The 21645-nt window shown below is 51.9% G+C and overlaps 1 protein-coding gene across 15 annotated transcripts in view; it reads right to left on the bottom strand.

Moving 5' to 3' along the window:
• ttn.2 (titin, tandem duplicate 2) overlaps positions 1 to 21645 on the bottom strand; it is a 186723-nt gene that overhangs the window by 151310 nt on the left and 13768 nt on the right. For all 15 annotated transcript variants that reach the window (XM_068601489.1, XM_068601493.1, XM_068601496.1 and 12 more), the window contains exons 17-37: positions 21344 to 21576; positions 21090 to 21254; positions 20814 to 20982; positions 19019 to 20712; positions 18650 to 18931; positions 18306 to 18572; positions 17661 to 17933; positions 17317 to 17580; positions 16969 to 17229; positions 16539 to 16799; positions 15853 to 16116; positions 15478 to 15738; positions 14600 to 14860; positions 14052 to 14312; positions 13831 to 13975; positions 13583 to 13751; positions 13213 to 13444; positions 12584 to 12868; positions 12370 to 12495; positions 12013 to 12201; positions 9403 to 9453 (exon numbers count right to left, since the gene is read on the bottom strand). In XM_068601489.1, coding sequence (XP_068457590.1) covers positions 9403 to 9453; positions 12013 to 12201; positions 12370 to 12495; positions 12584 to 12868; positions 13213 to 13444; positions 13583 to 13751; positions 13831 to 13975; positions 14052 to 14312; positions 14600 to 14860; positions 15478 to 15738; positions 15853 to 16116; positions 16539 to 16799; positions 16969 to 17229; positions 17317 to 17580; positions 17661 to 17933; positions 18306 to 18572; positions 18650 to 18931; positions 19019 to 20712; positions 20814 to 20982; positions 21090 to 21254; positions 21344 to 21576 — 6113 coding nt within the window. The remainder of the gene's footprint in view (positions 1 to 9402; positions 9454 to 12012; positions 12202 to 12369; positions 12496 to 12583; positions 12869 to 13212; positions 13445 to 13582; positions 13752 to 13830; positions 13976 to 14051; positions 14313 to 14599; positions 14861 to 15477; positions 15739 to 15852; positions 16117 to 16538; positions 16800 to 16968; positions 17230 to 17316; positions 17581 to 17660; positions 17934 to 18305; positions 18573 to 18649; positions 18932 to 19018; positions 20713 to 20813; positions 20983 to 21089; positions 21255 to 21343; positions 21577 to 21645) is intronic.

The following is a 21645-nucleotide window of genomic DNA, read 5'->3' as shown; positions in this document are numbered from 1 at the left end:
GCAACGCACAACAAGAGAAGCACCTGGACGGTGACGGTATCTTTGTGCAACCTGCAGCCTCTAGAACACCTTGAGCAGCGCGGCGGTTTCAATGCAGCCGGCCGTGTTTTGGATGATGCACCTGTATTCCCCGGCATCGCTCTGGGTCACGTTAGTAATGAGCAGATTGAAATGGCCTGCGGTTTTCTCCTGGATGATACACCTGCTGTCAGCCACACCGTCTCCGTCTTTGAACCACTGGGCGGTGGGGTTTGGTTTCCCGCTCACGAGACACTGGAGGATCACCGGCGTCCCCACGGCTGCCGTCACGTCAGTCAAAGGGATGATGCATTTAGGGGCCGTCTCGGTCACCTGGAACTGGAAGCTGCACATATCTGATGACTTCCCTTTGAACTCGATCTTGTCGTCTTTAGCCGGTTCGGCAAACACGTCAAAGTTGACGCTTACGTATCTTTCTCCCTGTTCGCTCACTTCACTGTCGGTCTTGGCCACCAACCGGACTGCCCGCTGAGACTCGTCCGCCTCTTGCTCAAACTCAAACTCAAGCTCGATCTCGGACACCTGTTCGCTGTCGAACGAGGTGTTGCCCACCACCAAGTCAAACTTCTGCGGTTGGACTTTGGCGCTTCCCAAGGACACGGCCGTCAGCTCCCTGCCTCGAGACTTCCCCGAGAAAGATTTGGCGTTCAACACCACCAGAGAGGCCCGGCACAGCGTCTCCCCCACGACGTTGATGGCCCTGCAGGTGTACACGCCGCTGTCCTGCGCGCTGACCTTAAAGATCTTCAGGAAGTGGTTGTCTCCGTCAGATGAGTGCAAGTATTTTTTGTTATTGTGAGGAATTTTTGCGTCGCCTTTGAACCAGGACACGATGGGAGAAGGAATTCCCATCAGTGAGCACTCAAACATGACAATGGTACCTTCGGGGGTTTCCATGTCACAGATGGGATTGATGAACCTCGGCGGCATCTCGGTGACCTCGAAAGCTATTTTCAAATCGTCGTGCTCCTGGGTGACAAAGTCCACGGCGCCCTCCTCGTACATACTCGGTAACACGTTCAAAGATATGATCATACTCTTGTTGTCTGCGGTGTACTCGGGAATGGTGATGATCTTAACCTGTTTCTCAAACTCTTTCACCTCGTATTCATCCAGTTCTACTTCCAGCAGAATCTCCTGAGGGGAAGGAGAACGAGACGAGTCATCTTCCTCCACGTCAAACTCCATCACGTGCTGATGGGTGACGGCAGGTGGAGCAGGCATGTACCTCACCTCCTGCGATACAACGACCACTAAAGCAACACTCCTGGCTTCCCCAACGTAGTTTACAGCCTCACAGATATATTCTCCCTGGTCTACCTTTTGGACGTTGTGAATCGTTAGCGAGATGCTGTCGCCGTCTCTCTCCATCTTGAGTCTGTTGTCTTCCACCAGTTGCGTTTTGTTGCAGAACCACTTCACCTCAGGGGAAGGTAGGCCGAACACCTCGGCGTAAAACGTGAGCGAGTCATTCTCAAACACCCTTTTCTTAATGAGAGGTTTGAGGAAGGCTGGAGGGATTCCCTGCACTTTCTCCTGAAGGGTTGCCAGGCCCAAAGACCCGATTCCCTTGGTGAGGTACCGAGTATCGTCCAGGGTTATTCCAGGAGGTGTTGTTTCGATGCCCTCATCACCAGGAGACAGCAGGAACTGAACAGGAGAGAAGAACCTCTCGCAGGAGTCTCCTGTGGAGGGTCGCTTGTGTTCTGCAGGGGAGAAGGGATAGTCCTGAGGGGTCATGAACCCACCAGGGGTATCAGAACTCGGAGTGTTGAAAGACATGTGGGACTTAGGAGTGTGAAAAGACTGTGCAATTGGCTGCGAGACGCCGGTGGACGAGCCCGGGGTGAAGAACCGCTCAGCTACCTCGCCCAGCTCTTCGCTCACAGTGCTGCCGATCTCTATGGACATCTCAGACTCAGGAGACAGTGGTCTTCCCCAGTCTGTCGGAGGGTTGTAAAAGTCATACACGGCACCAAAAGTGACCTCCTCCTCCTCCATGGAGCCAACGGCTGCTGCTGGCGCTCGTCCAGCTTCACCTGCTGAGGCTTCGTCCAAACTACCCTTTTCCTGTAAAGATGCGCCTGGGCTCTGAGGTCCTTTAGCAGCAGCAGCTTCCTCAGGGACGCCGAGTGTTTCAATTCTGTTGTCCACTTTGGGCTCGACAAGAAGCGGTTCAGGATTTGGCTTCACATGGACATCAATCATCTCACCTTCACCCTTGATTTCGGATTGTGGCTCAACTACATAAGCAGCCATTTCCTCTGATACTTCAGTCACATCGTCCTGGGACTCCGGCACACTCAGGAAGACACCACTGTCTAAAGAGGGTTCGTCCCCTTCCAGTACCATACTGACTAATCCAGCCTCTTTGTGAAGAGAGGAAGACCCTCCAGCTGCACTTTGTCTCTTTGGTTTGAGAGGTGCAGAAAGAGTTTTTGGCTTGACGGCTTCTTCGGCCGGAGCTGAAGTTCTAACAGAACGTTTTACTGCAGGAACCTTTTCAGACTGGAACGGAATGAAGCTGCTCGTCCTATCAAACGTGTGCACAGTGTCCTCCTTCACCATCTCCATTTCCCACGCCTCCATGTGTTGAACAAGAGCTGGTTTCTGTGCTTTAGGCCTGACCAGGTGCGGAGACTCCTGCACTTCCTCCACAAACTGTTTAATAACTCCATGACTTTCTGCAAAAATTGCTTCTTTTTCTTCAAGGTCACCAGATATCTCTAAGATCTTGCGGTCTCCCTCCTGAGAGGAGGCAGTTTGGGACGTCTGGCCAGAGATAAGTTTGGATGCTACAGGAGTCTGGGAGGAAACTGATGTTCCAGAAGCAGGAATAGTTTGAGTGAAATCTGGTTCGGCTGGTTCGGCTCTACAAGCAGCAGCTTTGGGAGAACCTGGATTTGCAGTCCGAACCGTGACAAGTCTGTCGTCAACCACTGCATGCACGGTGTAAGGTTCAAGTCCTCGTTCCTGCTGGTCAGGGGAAATGGCCACCACAGGGATATACTCTGCCGGGAAGAGAGTTTCCTTTCCATGCTCCTCTGGAGAGGGGGAAGTCAGAGACGCGACTGGTGAGTCCAATTCAAAAGCTTGTTTGATCTGAGAAACCTTGATCACACTGGCAGAAGCCGGCAGACCACAGCCCGACACGGTAGGCGGCTCTCTCGATACACAAGGTCTGGCCTTTGGGGCTTTGGTCACCTCCGATGGCGCTTGTGAAATCAGGCTTTTATCTTTAGACGGAACAACACCATCGTCAGTGTGAGTGACGGCAGCTTTGTGGAACACGTCAGGTTTCTGAACGTCAGTCAAGCCAACGGGAGACCGCCTCACTCTCCCAGACGGAGCAAAAGCACCCCCTTCTGAGAATTGCAAAGGCTCTGCACCTTTAAACAACACATCAGAAATGCTTGTAGCCTCTCCTGCTTTATTTCTAGCGACACATTTGTACACTCCAGGATCAGCGTGTGTAAAACTGCTGATATACAGCCTGTGCACTTTATCGTCGACCTCAACTTTGTATTTTCCAGCCGCAATTTCGAGACAAACGTCGTCACAGTACCATGTGACCTCTGGGGCAGGTTCACCTGTGATGACACACTCCAACACAGCAGTGTGGCCCTCAGAGCAGAAGGTATTCTCTAATTCGCTGACCACGTGAGGAGCTTCACCAGCCACATCAAAGGAAAAGGTAAATTTGTGTTTGACGGTCTGAGAGGCTCCGTCGTCGCTTGGTACATCTGAGGTTTTCTCCATAAAAGTCTGAGGTTTGTCCTCACAGACCTCCTCTCTCGTCTCAGGGAGAGGGGTGGCGGCGGTGATTCTGATCTCTACAGCTGAAGAGTTAAAAGATTCATCTGAGCAGCGATGTCTGTAGATCACCGCCTGAGGCACCTGTAGCGTTGCCTTGGCTGAATCTGTGACGGCCTTTTGTTCAACTTCAACCGTACGCTGCAGGTGTTCTTCTCCTTCCTCTTGATCCGCTCTAACAACCACCTTCTGTGGGGAGCCGAACGCCCTCAGCACCTTTTTGCCAGATATTTCAAGAGTGCTGCTGCAGATGGACTTGCCATGTTTGTTGGTTATGACGCAGTCATAAGTCCCCTCGTGGTCGGTTGTTGGATAGAAGACCGTGAGCTTTGATTTGTTGGATTTGTTCACAATCTCATAGTCGGGGTTGTGGGCTAGCGGGTGGCCATCCTTGAGCCAGGTCACTGTGGGCAGAGGGTCACCCTGGAATTGGCAGTTAAACTCAGACATCTCACCAATTTTTACTCTAACTGAAGACATTTCTTTCACAAATACTGGACGGGATCCTCCGGTATCCACTTCTTTCATCCACTTCAACTCTTGAGTTTGGGAAACTCCCTCTTTCAGATTTGACTCCTCTGGGACTCTCCTCTCCTCCTTCTTTATCGCTCCGAGTTCAAAGCTTTCTGCACTCATTTCACCACTCCACTTTGGGCTGAATGATTTTCTACTTCCTTCCTCTGATCTGGCACCTCCAAAATCTTTCTGTTGACTCCATTCACTGCTCTCCCTGGTGGTTCCCATCTGCTTTCTCTGCTCTCGGAGCTCTGACTGGAAGCGCTGGCTGCTGGATTCATCTACAGTCATTGCGTATTCCTCTCTGCTTCGCCTCCTCTCGGGCTCTCCCAGGTTTTCCAGTGGACTCTTCACTGAGGAAAACTCTCTGGAAGACTTACGATGGCTCTCATCCCAGGATGAAGCGAGTCCATATCCCTCAACAGGAACACGAGTGTGTTGGGTTGGAGAGTATCCCCGACTTGGTAAAGCTTCGCGACCCGATCCGTCTTTTGCAGGAATAGATTTTAAATTGTTTTTAGAGCTTTTGGAAGGCACGCCAACACGTGTTGAACCAGCATTTGAAGGAGAAGATTCGCGAGGAGGCGACTCGTAGCCAGCGGCCTGTTGAGGTTGTTGTGTTGGCAAGGCTCCACCAGCAAGAGTTGCTCGTGGAGGAGGGAGGTCGCTGTGTTGGGGTTCGTGATAAACATGGTGGGGTTCCCTGTCAGGAATATGAGACTCAAACAGCAACCCGGTGCCGGGCGGTTTGCATTGACTGTCCAAAGCCCACTCGGATTCCAGTTCAGCGACTTCCTCTTGTTCGACCACGTCTTGTTGCCATTTCAGAATGCGCTGAGCCAGCGCTTCCTCCTCGCTGACAAAGTACTCACTGTCCCTCTGCAGCCTCGTTTCACGGCCCTCTGTCGGCAGATCGCCCTCGTTATCAAGCAGCTGGTCCTGAAAACCAACAGGATCAGACTGGCTTGAAAGGAACTTCTCTTTGGCAGTTGTTGCCGGGGAGCTCTTCTTGCTGCGGACCACTACAGGATGTGGAATAGATTCCAATGCAGACAAATCTGCAACATTTCCTCCGGCCTCAGTGGTCCTCTCTGCCTGAATCTTTGAGTAACCCTCCACCCAGTCGGACTCTGTCTTCACAGCTTGCTCTTGCTCCAACAGAACATTCTCTTGCCATTTCATTATCCGCTGAGTCAAGGCCTCCTCTTCACTGACAAACTTCTCACTTTCATTTTTCAACTCTGAGATATTCTCTCTTGACAGCTGGAGCTCACGCTCTTCTGTTGTCTTTTCAAACAACATCTTCTCTGCACCGGCTTTCGTTCTAGGCGACAACTCAGCTTCCACTTCTTGTGCTCTGGATTTTAGTTGCGATGCTGGCGCCTGCATGCACGTTTCCAATTCTACTTTGGGTCTGGCTTTCACTCTGGGCTTGGGCAAGGGGGCGGCGGTTCCATCCTGTTCTCTATCTTTCACTTTGTGTGCCTTTACTGTTGGCGTGGTACCCTTGTCCTCAGTTGCCCTTTTCTCCACCACCTCCTGCTGGCTGTAAATGCGTCCCTCAGCCTCCATGTGCCGAGGCTCTGCCGGCGTGGGCGGACCGGTTTCAGGGTGAGGATTCTCCTCCTCTGACATTCGCATCCCGTGCTGCCATTTCCTGACGCGCAGGGCGAGGAGTTTCTCTTCACACTGCAACCGTTCAGCGTCCAGACTCTTCTCGTACTGAGCCCTCAGAGACTCCCCTGCCGCCTCCTCTTCATACGGATCAGTTGCTTCTGTTGGCGCAGCTTCACTCAGGAACCTCTCTTTGTTAGACTTGACTTGCCTTGGTCTGGGGAACTCTTTTAGTTTCTGCTCTGCTTTGGCTTCTATGGATTTAAGAGACAACTCGGCTTCCACTTTTGCTACTCGAGCTTTTATCCTGGGGCATTTCTGCACCGGCATGAGTGCTGCCTCGCCCTCCATTTCCCCTGATGTGTCTTCCACTGTGGTTGACTTTGTAAGCAAGGAGGCAGATACTTCCACTTCTACTTCTTCTCCTCTGGCTTTCACTTTTGGTGATTTTGGTGTTGACATAGTTGCCTCTGCAGGATATACCAACTGTGGCTTCATTCTGGGTGATGGAGCAAAAGATGCCGACTCTGTTTCAACAGTTGCTGTTTTCTGCATCACTTCCTGCTGGGGATAGATGTTCCCCGCGGTCTCCATGTACTGCGTCTCTGTTTGCAGATCAGTTTCAGGGTGAAACGTCTCTTCTTCTGACATCCGACTCCCTTGCTGCCATTTCCTGATGCGCAGGGCGAGGAGTTTCTCTTCACACTGCATGCGTTCAGCGTCCAGACTCTTCTCATACTGAGCCCTCAGAGACTCTCCTGCAGCCTCCTCTTTATACGGATCAGCTGCTTCTGTTGTCGCTTTGTCTTCTGCTGTTACCGCTTCACTGAGGAACTTCTTCCTGATAGATGTGACCGCCTTCGGCCCGGCTGACTCTGTAAGCAACACCTCTTCAGAAGGCCCCTCTCCAGCCGATTCTCTGCTTTCAGTGCACGTTGTAGTTTTTGGGTATGCGAGTGTTTCAGAGTACGAGACTTCGGGGTGACGCAGCTCAACCTCTGTAGCCTCCAGCGTTTTGTCGGCGGCCACACTGTGACATTCACTTACCGGATGCTTGAATCGCCCATCTGCCCGAGATTCAACAAAACTCTCAACCTTTTGATCCTCCGGTGTCTCTGAATATTTCCCCCCAGCTTTCCTTTCTGTCTCCAGCACCAGCGTGTCAACCAACTCCCCTCTCATGATCTGAATGGCTCTGGTTCTGGACTGAGGCTCAAACGAATGCCTCGTTCGAGGCCGAGAGGGATCCCTGTGAGACCTCTTACCTTGAAACTCTGCCTCCCCCAAATCAAAGGGCCGGTTAAACTGCTGGACGTCGGGCAGAGAGGCCGGCTTGACCCTGAGCCTGTCTACGTAATCTGCGTAGCTCGACTCGCTGGCGACCGATTCTGACTCAAACTCAGAAGACGACATGGTGGAAATAGAAAGCCTCTTCTTCTGCTTGACGGCCTTTTGGAGCGTGGTGAGTTTGAGTCTCACCTCGCTGTGAAGGCTCTCGGTGTCACTGAATCTCTCGCTGTATCGGTCACTGCAGCGGTCACTAAACTTGTCACTGAACCTGCCGCCGGTGCGCCGGTCGCAGTAAATGTCACTGAACCGGTCGTTGAAGCGCTCAGACCGGTCAAACATGGGCGGAGGGGACGGGGCGCGCTCGGAGGCCGTCTCCAAGCATTTAGACTCTTTCCCTACTTCTTTCTCTTTGGCATGGGACCCGGACCTGAAGTACACGGTGCGCACCAGAGAGCTCTTGGACCGAGATCGCCCCTGATGGACTTTGGACATCTTGTCAAACGGTGAGCCAACACACCTGAGCTCCACCCTGAACTTCCTCTCGGTCCTCTGCTCGGCCATGGTGTCTCTGCTCTCATGGGCTTTGGCGGAGCGCCTCGCGAAGCCCAGGTAGTTAGCAGACTGCTCTTCCCTCAGTGAAACCAGAAGCGATGCCGTGGACTCTGCAGAACCCTCCGAGTTAATCGCCATTACCTTATAACTGCCCGAGTCCTTCTCTCTGACACTATCGATGAGCAGACAGGTGGAGTGCAGGTGCATCCTGCTGTCAGTAGAGATTCTACGTCTACGATCTCTAGGAACAGATTTATTATTATGAAACCAAAGGATAGTTGGTGGAGGACATGCAACCAGTTTACACTTAATTTCTACTGGCTCTCCTTCCAGGACCGACTGGAACTTAAGTTTCTTGGTGAACGAAGGTTTGATGTTCTCCGTCCACGAGCTGATGGAGGAGGTTCTGCTGGAGCAGCGGTTGGCCGACACCAGGCCGTGGTCCAGGAAGTCCTCTGTGTCGGAGAAAGCTCCTCTCAGCTGCCGAGCGCCGGAGAGCTCCGTGCTGCTGGCCGGCGGTCCGTCTTTGCCGTCGTGGTAAAACAGCTCTGAGGACAGAAACAGAGAAGCGTCAGCCTCTAGCAGTCCAGCAGAGAGGAAAAGGATTTGAATGAATCATTAATGGAAATATTAAATGCATGCTGGGAGTCACAATGCCATAAGAAATAATTTCACTCACCATATTTGTTCGAATAAACGCAAGACTTGATTCTTTTTATTTGAAACCTGCAGGAAGTTTTGATCCTTCTTCTGTGGAAATTTCTTCAAAACATAAATTATTTTATTATCATTAAAAAAGCAAAATGTTTTCAAGATGGGCTGCTAGCATTCACTGGTTCTACTTTTGATAATTGCTTCATACTTTGATATTCCTTACCTGACTTGCAGACAGGAGAATAAACGCCCTTTCTAATCCTTAAACTTAAGAGGAAGTAAGTATGTCGGATTTTCCAAAATTTAAACAAATGAAGCTGTAAAATTGGGTGAGAAGGCGTTTATTCGAACTAATATAGTTTACTGGTGTTATTTAGTGCAAACCACAGGAATCACATCCCACTATCTGCAAGCCAGGCTAAGAGATATATCGCAGGAGGAATCAGGTGTCAGTTCCAGATGCAGCGAACCTCCATATCTTTTAAATGTGGAAGCTTTAAAAGATACGTATCCTCTTCTGGGGAAAGAGATCAGGAGAACCTTCATGCCAAGAGACAAAATCTACTTTCTGGATGCAAACCGCAGGTGTCAAAACATGAAATAAACCAGTTGTTGCTTGGGGGAAACCATGAAATTTGATCAGAACCAGAGAAGAAGAAAACCCAGCAGGAACCTTGTAGAGACACATTCACAGGGCATGCTGCTGGGGAGAGGTCACCTACAGGGAGAGCTCTCTCTGAAAGCAGTCTGCTGGTACAGGACAACTACAACCCAACCAGACATGCTCTCTACACATGAAAAACACCTTCAAAACTCAACGTTGGATCAGAGTTTCTGCTGACAGACGACTTTCAAAGGGAAACATCGATCAAGCAAAGCAGATAATTATGAAACTGTCCCTTTTCATTTCAGACGCCACCTTACCTTTCACTTCCTGCTCGATCCGGGCTTCAATGTGCTGCCTCACATGAGTCACTGAGGAAGAGGAGAGGAACACATGAGTCATGAGGAAGAGGAGAGGAAGAAGAGGTTCTCTCTCTTCTTCAGTTACTGCTCTGTGTTTCCATGAAGGGAACTGAGTGAACAAGGAAAATAGATTTGAGTCCCAGAAGTGAGAAAAGAAACAAAGTGAAACAGTATTTAACACGAGAATCAGACGCAAGAAGAGGAAGAGTTTCCTGCCGGAGGAGAGAAGGTGAGGAGGTGAGGATGGTATATGTGAGAGGAGGAGAAGGTGGAGAAGGTCTCTCTGCGTGAGGTTAGTTCATCTTGAGGTTGGATCGTCCCGAAAGAGAGCGAATGCAAGATAACGAGGAGCAGCGAGTCGTTTAAACCGACTGCTTCCTGTTGAGGAACACGAGGAGGATGACAAGGATAAACGTGAGGAGGAAGATGAGGAGGAAGGTGAGGAGGAACCGGAGGACGAAGGATTAATCTGTTTTTTGAGTGCAGGTTGAGGGGCTTCTGGCTGCAGCTGAGAGATCCGGTCGTTACCTTCTTCTTCTACTCCACCTCCTTCTTCTTCGTTGGTCACGGTGAGCGTGGCCGAGCAGGCGGCCTCCCCGGCGGCGTTGGCGGCCCGGCAGGTGTACTCGCCGGCGTGCTCGGCGTAGGCGTCCACGATGATGAGCACGGCGCTGCCCGCGGCCTCGTCGAAGTGGAACACCACGTTCTTGGTGGCGCGGACCGGCTGGCGGTCATGGAACCAGCTGATCTCGGGCCTCGGCGAGCCGGTGACGCTGCCGTGCAAGCGCGCCACCTCGCCGCGCGCCACCGAGAGGCTCGCCAGCGGCTGTGTGAACACAGGCTTCTGACCGACGGCCGGGCGCTCGATGCCGGTGGAGGCGGCGGCAGAGACGAGGCTCTGAGACTCGGCTCGCTCAGCTCCTGAAAGGAAGCATGTTGGTTCACTTCACGTTGGCTACAGGAAGCGCTCCTTCACAGGAAGCGCTCGCTCACAGGAAGCGCTCGCTCACAGGAAGCGCTCGCTCACAGGAAGCGCTCCTTCACAGGAAGCGCTCGCTCACAGGAAGCGCTCGCTCACAGGAAGCGCTCGCCCACAGGAAGCGCTCGCCCACAGGAAGCGCTCGCTCACAGGAAGCGCTCGCTCACAGGAAGCGCTGCTTCTTGTGTTCGGTGGAGTCTTCTGGTCACAATCATGTGACCAATTAGTTTAAAAAGTGTCTTAAATATTTGAGTCAAGTCAAATATTTTCCATGATATTCAGCCTTTGTTTCTTTATAACACATATACAAACTAGTGGAGGTTACAGGTATAACCCCTGGTCCCTCTAGTGGAGGTTACAGGTATAACCCCTCTTCCCTCTAGTGGAGGTTACAGGTATAACCTCTCTTCCCTCTAGTGGAGGTTACAGGTATAACCCCTGGTCCCTCTAGTGGAGGTTACAGGTATAACCCCTGGTCCCTCTAGTGGAGGTTACAGGTATAACCCCTGGTCCCTCTAGTGGAGGTTACAGGTATAACCCCTCTTCCCTCTAGTGGAGGTTACAGGTATAACCCCTGGTCCCTCTAGTGGAGGTTACAGGTATAACCCCTCTTCCCTCTAGTGGAGGTTACAGGTATAACCCCTGGTCCCTCTAGTGGAGGTTACAGGTATAACCCCTCTTCCCTCTAGTGGAGGTTACAGGTATAACCCCTGGTCCCTCTAGTGGAGGTTACAGGTATAACCCCTCTTCCCTCTAGTGGAGGTTACAGGTATAACCCCTCTTCCCTCTAGTGGAGGTTACAGGTATAACCCCTCTTCTCTCTAGTGGAGGTTACAGGTATAACCCCTGGTCCCTCTAGTGGAGGTTACAGGTATAACCTCTCTTCCCTCTAGTGGAGGTTACAGGTATAACCCCTCTTCCCTCTAGTGGAGGTTACAGGTATAACCCCTCTTCTCTCTAGTGGAGGTTACAGGTATAACCCCTCTTCCCTCTAGTGGAGGTTACAGGTATAACCCCTCTTCCCTCTAGTGGAGGTTACAGGTATAACCCCTCTTCTCTCTAGTGGAGGTTACAGGTATAACCCCTCTTCTCTCTAGTGGAGGTTACAGGTATAACCCCTCTTCTCTCTAGTGGAGGTTACAGGTATAACCCCTGGTCCCTCTAGTGGAGGTTACAGGTATAACCCCTCTTCCCTCTAGTGGAGGTTACAGGTATAACCCCTCTTCTCTCTAGTGGAGGTTACAGGTATAACCCCTCTTCCCTCTAGTGGAGGTTACAGGTATAACCCCTCTTCTCTCTAGTGGAGGTTACAGGTATAACCCCTCTTCTCTCTAGTGGAGGTTACAGGTATAACCCCTCTTCCCTCTAGTGGAGGTTACAGGTATAACCCCTCTTCCCTCTAGTGGAGGTTACAGGTATAACCCCTCTTCCCTCTAGTGGAGGTTACAGGTATAACCCCTCTTCCCTCTAGTGGAGGTTACAGGTATAACCCCAAACCTCAAACACTGATTCCATCAAAGGAACAAACTTCTGGTTTGTGTTTCTTATATATTTCATATTTCTTGAATGAATATGTGTAATATCCTCACCGTCCAGGCTGAGCACGGCGCTGCAGGACGCCTCCCCGGCAGCGTTGGTTGCCACGCAGCGGTACTCGCCCTCGTCCTCGGGGTACACGCGGGACACCTCCAGCTGGCAGCTGTCGTCAAACTGAGACATCCGGAAGAAGTCCGACTGCTTGATCTCCTTCTGCTGGTGGAACCAGCGGATCTTCACATCTGAGACAGAGAGGACGAGGAGGTCAGGGTTCTGCACCACGAGGAAGACCAACGAAGAGCAGGGAACCCGGGGTGGAACCTCAGAGAAATACATTTCTCTGAGGTTCCACTCAAACCTGAGTGGAACCTCAGAGACTCGAACCATGAATAGAACACAGGTTCTCTCACCGTCTCCTCGGACGCGGCATTGGAAGCGAGCCGGTTCTCCCTCGCGGGCGGAGGTGCTGCTGATGGGCGTCATGACCACGGGAGGAGCGACGGTAGCGGCCGAGTCCGGAGAAACCACCTCGGAGACTACAACACACACACGCACACACACACGCGTCAGTACAGGCCCTGCGTTGTGGCTGGTCGTCGCTCCTCGCTGCACGGCGCCCCCTACCTTCCACGTGCAGCGTGGCGGTGCTGCTGGCGGTCCCGTACTCGTTCTTGGCCTCGCAGTTGTAGACGGCGGCGTCCTCGGGGAACACCTCGATGAGCAGCAGCGAGTGCTCGTCTCCGTCGTGGAGGAACTTGCACTTGAAGCCGGAGGACAGCGCCTGGGAGTCTTTGTACCAGCTGACCTGAGGAGCAGGAACGCCGCTCACACGCACGCAGAACCGAGCCGGCTTACCCGCCTCCACCGCCTGAGGGTCCATGTGACGCAGGATCTGAGGAGGCTCCGGGACTGAAGGGGCCAGAGAACCGTTAGAACCAACATCCAGTAGAACGTGGGGTCAGGAGAACGTGTTTGCATCATTATAAAATAAAGATAATAACATGTTATTATGAGTATGACGTCACCACTAGTGTTCACCTGATGATATGAACACGAGTGGTGACGTCATACTCACCATGACATGTGATGACATCATCACGTGAACACAAGTGGTGACGTCATTCTCACCATGACATGTGATGACATCACTAGTGTTCACGTGATGACATCACGAGTGTTCACGTGATGATGTCATCACACGGCATGGTGAGTATGACATCACCACCAGTGGCCTGGAGGTTCTCTGAACTCACTGTTGACGAGCAGGTTCATGGTGCTGCGGTTCTTGCCGGCGATGAAGGTGTACTCCCCGGCGTCGCTGCGGTAGGTCTCTGAGATGGTGAGGCGGTGCAGCTTCCTGATGGTGACGGAACTGAAGCGCTCCTCCACCGAGAACTGGATCTCCACCCCGTTCCTCAGCCAGCGGCCCTCCACGTCGTCCTCGTTCACCTCGAACTCGAAGGTCGCTCTGTGTTTCTCCAGAACCTGAAGCAGGAGAACCGGCTGTGACTCAACATGCAGAACTCTGAACAGGGTTCATACACAGTCTGAATGACACAAATGAATGAGAGGCAGCAGTTTGACTACAAGAAGAAACATCGCTCTGGCGTTCCCGCCCCTCACCGTGATCTCCCGCGCGGCGGGTTCGGCGATGCGGACGTCGCGGCCCTCCACGGTCAGTTGGGCCTTGGAGACGCTGGACCCGGCCACCACCGAGTACTCGCCGGCGTCGGACATGCGGACCGTTTGGATCATCAGGCGGTGAACGTACTTCTCCGCCGTCACCGTGTACCTGAACACAACGCAGACGACGGCTCACAGTTCTGCCGATGAGGAAGAGGAGGACGAAGGGAGAATGACCTCTGACTGACCTCTCCTCGGACATGTCCAGCTCCTGGCCGTCCTTCATCCACATCACCTGCGTGTTGGGCTCAGAGATCTCGCACTCAAAGATGGCCTTCTTCTTCTCTGTGATCTTTATGTCTTTGATCTTCTTGGTGAACTCAATCACACGAGCTGAAAACAACAGGAACAGGTTTATTGTGTTGATGTCTCTCCACTCACAATCCGTTTCCTGGAACCAGAGTCTCACCTTCCACGAACAGGTTGGCGGCGGAGGCGGCGCCCCCGGACACGAACTGGTACTCCCCTCCGTCCCCGAAGTGGACGTTGCGGATGCTGAGCGTGTGCGTGAGCTGCCGGCTGCGGACCTGGCACCTTTCAGACGACTTCACCTCCACGCCGTTCTTCAGCCACTTGTAGGTCACGCCCTCGTAGTTCACGGTCACCTCGAAGGTGATGGTGTCTCTCTCCTGAGCGTTCAGGTCCTTTAGCATGGAGGTGATGAGGACGGCTGCAGAGGAGAACTACGTTACACCCAGACCGGAGACCAGCATCTGATCCTGCTCTAGAATCATGATCCTGATCTAGAATCATGATCTTGATCTAGAACCATGATCTAGAATCATGAACGTGATCTAGAATCATGATCTTGATCTAGAATCATGAATGTGATCTAGAATCATGATCCCGATCTAGAATCATGATCCTGATCTAGAATCACGAACGTGATCTAGAATCGTGATCATGAACGTGATCTTGAATCATGAACGTGATCTGGCATCGTGCCCCCGAGCTTACGGCTGACGGTGAGCGTGGCCGACACGCGGTCGTTCCCGCAGACGAAGGTGTACTCTGCAGAGTCCTTCCTGCTGGTGTTGGTGATCTTCAGCTGGTGCAGTTTTCCCTGAACCACGATCCTGAACTTCTCGCTCATCTCGATCTCCACGCCGTCTCTCAGCCAGGTGGACGGCACGTTGAAGTGAGAAACCTCACACTCGAACGTGGCCACCTGGGTCTCTGGCACCTGGATGCTCTTCAGGGGTTTGGTGACTCGCAGGGCTGAAGAGGAGAGACATAAAAACTCTGTTCATGGAATGATTAATCAATAATTAATCATTATTATTATGATCACTTCTCATAAGTTTTTAAAGACTAACCTGAAAGTTTGAAACAAACTTCATTACATAAATAAATAAAATCTAAATATATAATTCTTTAGATTCTACAATTAGGTGTATGAACAAAATTGTAATATTCAGAAAAAAATTATTAATTAATTCAAATGTTAAATAAATGAAAAAAAAAACATTTAGAAAACACAAAACTGATTAAATACAAAACTCCTTATTATTGCTTCATTATTTAAATTAGGTTTTACAATTTACGACGTTTATTGTAATTATTAATATATTTACTTTCAAAAACATTTCAAAACAAAATGTAAATGACAGAAATAAAAAAAATAATACATAAATTATACAAAAAATTCATAGGATTTGTTTTTCAAGAATAAGTAAAGTGTTTATGCATACTTCATATGTTATCTTAATAGAGTGTTGTGACATGGTCCTCCTCTCGTGACATGGCCTCATTATAATGTTTTTTATATATATATATATATATATATATATATATATATATATATATATATATATATATATAACGGCGTGCCGTACCCTCCACGGTGAGCGTGCCGCTGCACTGCAGGTGTCCCACCACGGCGCTGTACTCTCCCGCGCTGCCGCTGTCCACGTTCTGCAGGATCAGCTTGTGAGCTTTCCGCTCAGACAGGATCTTGCACTTGTCGCTGGACTTAAGCTCCGCCCCTTTAAACATCCACCTGACGGGGATGTTGTCATGCGACAGGCTCATCTCGAAGGAGGCGGTGCCGTCCAGCAGCGACGTCACGTCCTTTATCTTCTTGATGATTTTGATGGCTGTGAAAGAGAAGAACAGTGACGGTTCAGATCCTCGGTGGGTCTGTTGGACGGGCTGCGACGCTGCACCAGAACACGCCAGTGACACGGCAGTGACACGCCAGTGAGACTCACTCTCAACGTTCAGCCTGGCATTGGCCAGCAGCTTCCCCAGCTTGAAGGAGTAGACGGACTCGTCCTGCGTGGTGCAGTCCTTGACCTTCAGCGTCTGCACGGCGCCGTCGGAGGTGATGTGGTACTTGCTGCTGTTCTGCAGCTCCACGCCGTTCTTGATCCACTGCGCTCCCTTCACGTCCAGGTGCGTGAGTTCCAGCGTGAACACGGCCTCCTGCGTCTCCGTCACCGTCTGGTTCCTCAGAGTCTTCTTGATCTTCACCGCTGGAGACGCAACACAATGTCACATGAGGTCTGTTCTGTCGGAAGTACTGTCTGTTTGTCTACCAGCCTGTCTGTCTGTCTGTCTGCCTGTCTGCCTGTGCAGCTGCCTGTCAATCTGCCTGTCTGTATTTGCCTGTCTCCTTGTCTACCTGTAACCGGTCTGTCAGGTACCTGTCTATCTTTCTATCTGCCTCTCTACTTGCCTGTCTGTCTACCTGTCTGTCTACCTGTCTGTCTACCCATCTCGGGTAGTTCTCGTCTGAAGAGACGTTCCTCTCCTCGTCCTCACTGGGTTTAAAGAGGATCCTGTTTCCTGGATCAGGACTCTTGCTCGTTTCTCAACATTCCCGCCTCTCTTTCAGATCTTTAACGTCGGTCCATCGTGAAACAGACGCTGAAGACGACCGTGAACCCGTACGTACCCTCCACCTTGAGGTTGGCGGTGGTCTTGGAGGTGGCCACCTGGTAGGTGTACTCTCCCACATCCTGCGGTCTGGTGATGACGATGACGAGGCGTCTAACGGCGCCGCTCGCCTCGCTCACCACGTTGTCGTTGAAGTGCACGTGCTGGCCGTCCTTCAGCCACTTGCCCTCAGCGTCGGCGTTGGCGACTTGGCACTCCAGCTGGGCCGTCTGAGACTCCGCCACCGTCACGTCCTGCAGGGGCCGAGTGATGGCTCCACCTGGTGGCGGCACAAAGAACCACATCCCAACGTCAGTCTATACAAGCAGCTAATGTCTAAACCATCTGGATCTATCAGAGTGACGAGGAATTGTAGGGGAACGCGTTCAAGAGGGTCATCACTTCCTGGATCAGGATGTGACCACAAAAAACGGTTGTGTGAGTCGTACCAGAGACGGTGAGCTTGGCGCTGGATGTCTTCTCCCCGGCGTGGAACGTGTACTGGCCGTCCTCGTCCTTCATGGCATCAGAGACCGTCAGCGAGTGAGCCTTGCCCTTGGACTCCATCTTGTATTTGGCTCCGGGTTTGAGCTGCTGGCTCCTGAAAGTCCAGAACGGGTCGATGCCCGAGTGGGACACTTCAACGTTGAAGGTGACGTTCTGGGACTCTGAGCAGACTTTGTCCTCCATGTGCTTCACAATGTGCACCGCTGTAATAAAAAAAAACACTTGGTGAGAACACTGGACTCTGAACTGAGCTGAAAACGGGGCCAGAAGAAGCAGGAAGCCCGTCTTACGTTCCACAGTCAGGCTGCAGCTGGTGTCGACCTTGCCGACCACCAGCTTGTAGCGTCCCTCGTCAGAAGCGAAGGTCCGGTTGAAGACCATGCGCTGCTTGGATCCCTTTGCCACCATCTGGATTCTGTTGCTGGCCACCAGTAGTTTGTCGTTGTGGAACCATTTGACCGAGCTGACGTCGGCAGCAGAGATCTTGGCCTCTAGGACCGCCTTGGTGCCCTCAACGGAGGACACGTCCTTCAGCGGCACCACGATGTCAATGGCTGAAGGAAAGACAAGAAACCATGGGTTCAGCGCGTCCGAGGGATTATTGAAGCCGAGTGTCGCTTAGATTCTGACTCACTTTGAATGCTGAGTTTGCCCGAGGTGGAGATGTCTTGGGCGGGAACCACGAACGAGTAGGAAGCGGCATCATCTCTGGTGACGTTCTCCACCAGCAGCTTATGGACCTGTTTGTCGATGACGATGTGCACGCGGTCCGAGGCCGAGACCGGCTGGCCGTTCTTCATCCAGGTTCCCTCAACGTTCTCCTGGGAGAACCTGACCTCCAGCTGAGCGATGTCGCCCTCACAGACCGTGAGGTCGGTCAAGGGCTGCATCAGGGTCACGGGGCGCACTGAAGGTGGAGAAACAACACTGAGACTCACTGACTGACTCACAACATCTGCCTTCATCTGATTGGTTTCACACTTTGAAGCTGTGTGATGCTACTTGTCCATATGGTGGCGCTATAGAAACAACGTTTTTAACTTTGCTTAAAAATGTTCAACAATCGTCTCCAAATGTTATTCAGAACTTCTCTGCAGCAATCAAGAAAAACCTTTAAGGATTTTTGATGTCCCAGTTTCCTCTGGCTGCCCATCATATTCTGTGGGCTAAAGCTTCTTATATGCTGGAACTCGGAAAATCAATAAATGGCTCTTAAGAAACCCTGAAAACAGCACTAAAAGAAAAACTAACACACGCTTCATACTGTGAAGGTTCTTACGTTTCATCTTCAGCGAGGCGCTGGTCTTCAAGTCTCCACAGATGAAGGTGTACTTCCCCTGGTCGCCCTTCCTGACGTCCCTGATGGACAGGGTCTGTCTTCCTCTGCGGGAGGACATGATGTACTTGCTGCTGGGAGACAGCTCCTTGTCTCCGAAGAACCAGCTGCCCTCGGCGTCCTCACGAGACAGTTCCACCTCGAACTCTCCCGAGTACGTCTCCGGCACCTCCAGGTTCTCCATGTGTTTGATGAGCTCCAGGGCAGCACCTGGGGAAGGAACCATACCGAGAACGGTCATCCGTCAATCCACCCTAACGGGACCGAACTGTGGATGGAAACATTACCTTCGACGTGGAGCCTAGCGCTCGTCTTGATGCTCTCGTCGTCTACGATCACGCACGAGTATTCGGCGTCGTCCCTCATTTCAATGACCAGCACGGACAGGAAGTGGACCTTTCTGTCCGAGTGCATCCTGTATTTGTCTCCGGAGAAGATCTCCATGTTGTTTTTGAGCCATTTGACTTTGATGAAAGGTTCGTTGGTCTCACACTCGAAGGTCACCATCGTGTCCTTCTCATTCGCACTGGCATCCATGAGGTCTTGGGTAAAGCTGATCGCTGTCTTGGCTGCAAAGAGAAAATATGAACTTATACTCATACTCAGACAAAAATTAGGACAAAGACAGTGAGATTTGCATTGTAAAATGTCTTTACCTTGCACAAGTAGGAAGGCGTGGCTGGACGCCTCCCCGGCCACATTCGAGGCTTTCACCATGATGCTGGCAGAGTCCTCTGCCGTCACGTCTCTGATCACCAGTTCACACACCTGATCCTCAGGCCAGTACCAGTAAATGCGGTCTGACTTTTCCACCAGAAGGCCATTCTTGAACCACTGGCACTCGGGTTCCGGTCTGCCGACGACTCGGACGCGGAAACGAACCTCGTCTAGCGGAGTGACCGTCTTGCTCGTGATGCGTTCCAGGATCCTGGGTGCTTCCATGCTCGGGGAGAGCTGGAACCTCTCCGGTTTGATGGTGGGGATGGTGAGCGTGCCTTGTTCCTCCATCTTCTTCCTCTCAGCTTCTTCCTTCTCTCTCAGGCGATGAAGCAGATCTTCCTTCGTTTTCTTCAGCAGATCCTCGTAAGAGTCGTCCCTCTTGCGAGACTTGGACTCCATGGCAGAGATGGACTCGTAGAAACCTTCCTCGGTCCTGCGCTTGAACTTGCTCTTCAGCTCCACCGACTCCTCTGAGGTTTTCTCGTGAACGACTCTCTGTGTCTTACGCAGCTTGACCACCTCCCTGTCCTGCATTGACTCGCCAGGTTGGTCCACCTTCACGACATCGAACCCGATTCTGCCGGGGTCGTGCGCCTCTGCGGCCTTCTGTTCTGGTGCCCGGCGCAGCACGGTTCTGAAGTCCTCCTTCTGTTGGATCTCCAGCTTCACGGTATGCTCGGTTGTACCGAGAGGATTGTCTGCAACGAGCCGGACCTCTCCGGAGTCATAGGACTTGACGTCGACGATCTCCAAGTAATAAATACCGTCATAACGAAGTCTGTACCTCTTGCTCTTGCGGATCAGTTGTCCGTTGAGGTACCAGTTGACCTTGGGTAGCGGGTAGCCGGTCACTCTGCAGCGGAACCGCGCAATGCTGCCTTCCAGCACTCTGGCTGGATCGGGAAGGAGGACAATCTCAGGTTTGGTCTTTTCAAACTCGTCATCGGTGGTGACCCCGTAGGGTCCTCCCTCGTGAGCCATGCGCTCGATCTCGTCCATTCTGTGCAATCCCTTCCTGCCTTCAGGAAGCTGCGACTCCTCAACCAGACCCTTCTCGTCCTTGACGATCAAGGTGGCCGAGGTTTGGTCGATTCCGTACTTGTTCGTGGCTCTGCAGGTGACGACGCCGCTGTCTCTGGCATAAGCGGCTTCATAGTCGAGACTGCAGTAGCCGAATTCATTGACCATGCGCAGCCTGTTGGCGGCCTCCAGCGGTTTGCCGTCGTGCAGCCACTCCACCACCATGCTGGGGTCGCCAATAGGGGTCAGTCTGCATTCAAAGTGAGCTGGACCGAAACGCTTCATCCGGATGGAGGTCAGCTTCTTCTTGAACTGAGGTTTCTGCTGCTTCTCTTTGTCGTAAAGGTCGCCCTCCTCCCACTGCTCTTGACCATAACGCAGATGAAGGGGCTCCAACTCGGGAGGGGCGATCTCCTTGGCTTTGTAGGTTCCTTTGGTGATGATGAGCTTCCTCTCTGCGTGGGGAGCAGTGAAGTCCACCTCAACGTTGACTCTGCAGCGAGTGGTGTCTCTGCCAGCCCTGTTGATGGCTGTCGCTGTGTACCAGGCGCTGTCTGAGCCGGAAGAAGATGGGATCTGGAATTTGGCCTCTCCTTTTGTTCCGTCAATCCTGGAATACATGATTTAGATATATTGATAGGCACAAACTACTTGTTCCACAGACCTATGTCAAAGGATTGGTACATATAGATAGATATTGGAGATACGTACTTGATTTGTGGGTGCTTGTGTGGGGTGATGATGTCACTGTTCTTCAGCCAGACGATGTCAGGCAGGGGGTTTCCAATGGCTTTGACAGCCAGTTCGACCAGAGTGCCCTGCTTCACAGTGATGTTCTTCAGCTTCTCAACAAACTGAGGGCGCGTCAGGCTTTCTCGAGCTGTGGATGTGAAAGACAATGCAGAGACAGAATTTAACAACGGAAGCCTTGGTGAACGCACCATAATGATCACGTTCGTTGCAGCGATCTCAACAGATCAAACGTACCGTCAACTGTAAGAGTTACAGAGACGGAAGTCCGTCCAGCTCTGTTCTGAGCGACGACGGTCCACTCTCCAGAGTCTTGTGGCATGGCTGGGACGATGATCAGGGACTGGGTACCGTCCTCTTTGACCACTATCTTGTGGGTGTAGTCGTTGATTACTTGTTGTCCTGGGGGAAGCAGGATTAAATGGTTTTGAGTGGCAGAAGCAACAGGTAAAGCCACGTCTCCAGAGTTAGCTAAAGCTCGTTTCTCTCACCGTTATGGAACCAGTATGTATCGGGCATCGGCCTGCCAACGACCTTCAGGTCGAATCTGGCGGTTTGCCCCTCGGAGCATTTAATTGAAGTAGGTTTCAGGACAAAAACAGGCTTGTAAAGTCTTTCCAGCTGAGCCTCGTCCGTCTCGTCAAGTCGGCGGGCCGGAGAACGTCCGGGAGAACGACTGGAAGAACGTCCAGGTGAGCGGCTCAGAGAGCGAGGAGATGTGGATCTGAGGAAGGAGCAGAGTCGTCAGCAGGAGGTCTGAAGGCCTTCACTCAGCACCGGACTGAGATGTGAT

This window comes from Clinocottus analis, unplaced genomic scaffold, assembly GCF_023055335.1.
Source record: "Clinocottus analis isolate CAN_PGR_092001 unplaced genomic scaffold, fCliAna1.0.p SCAF_50, whole genome shotgun sequence".
NCBI lineage: Eukaryota > Metazoa > Chordata > Actinopteri > Perciformes > Cottidae > Clinocottus > Clinocottus analis.
Note: the sequence above shows the minus strand (reverse complement) of the source record. Positions and strands in the feature narration are given on the sequence as shown.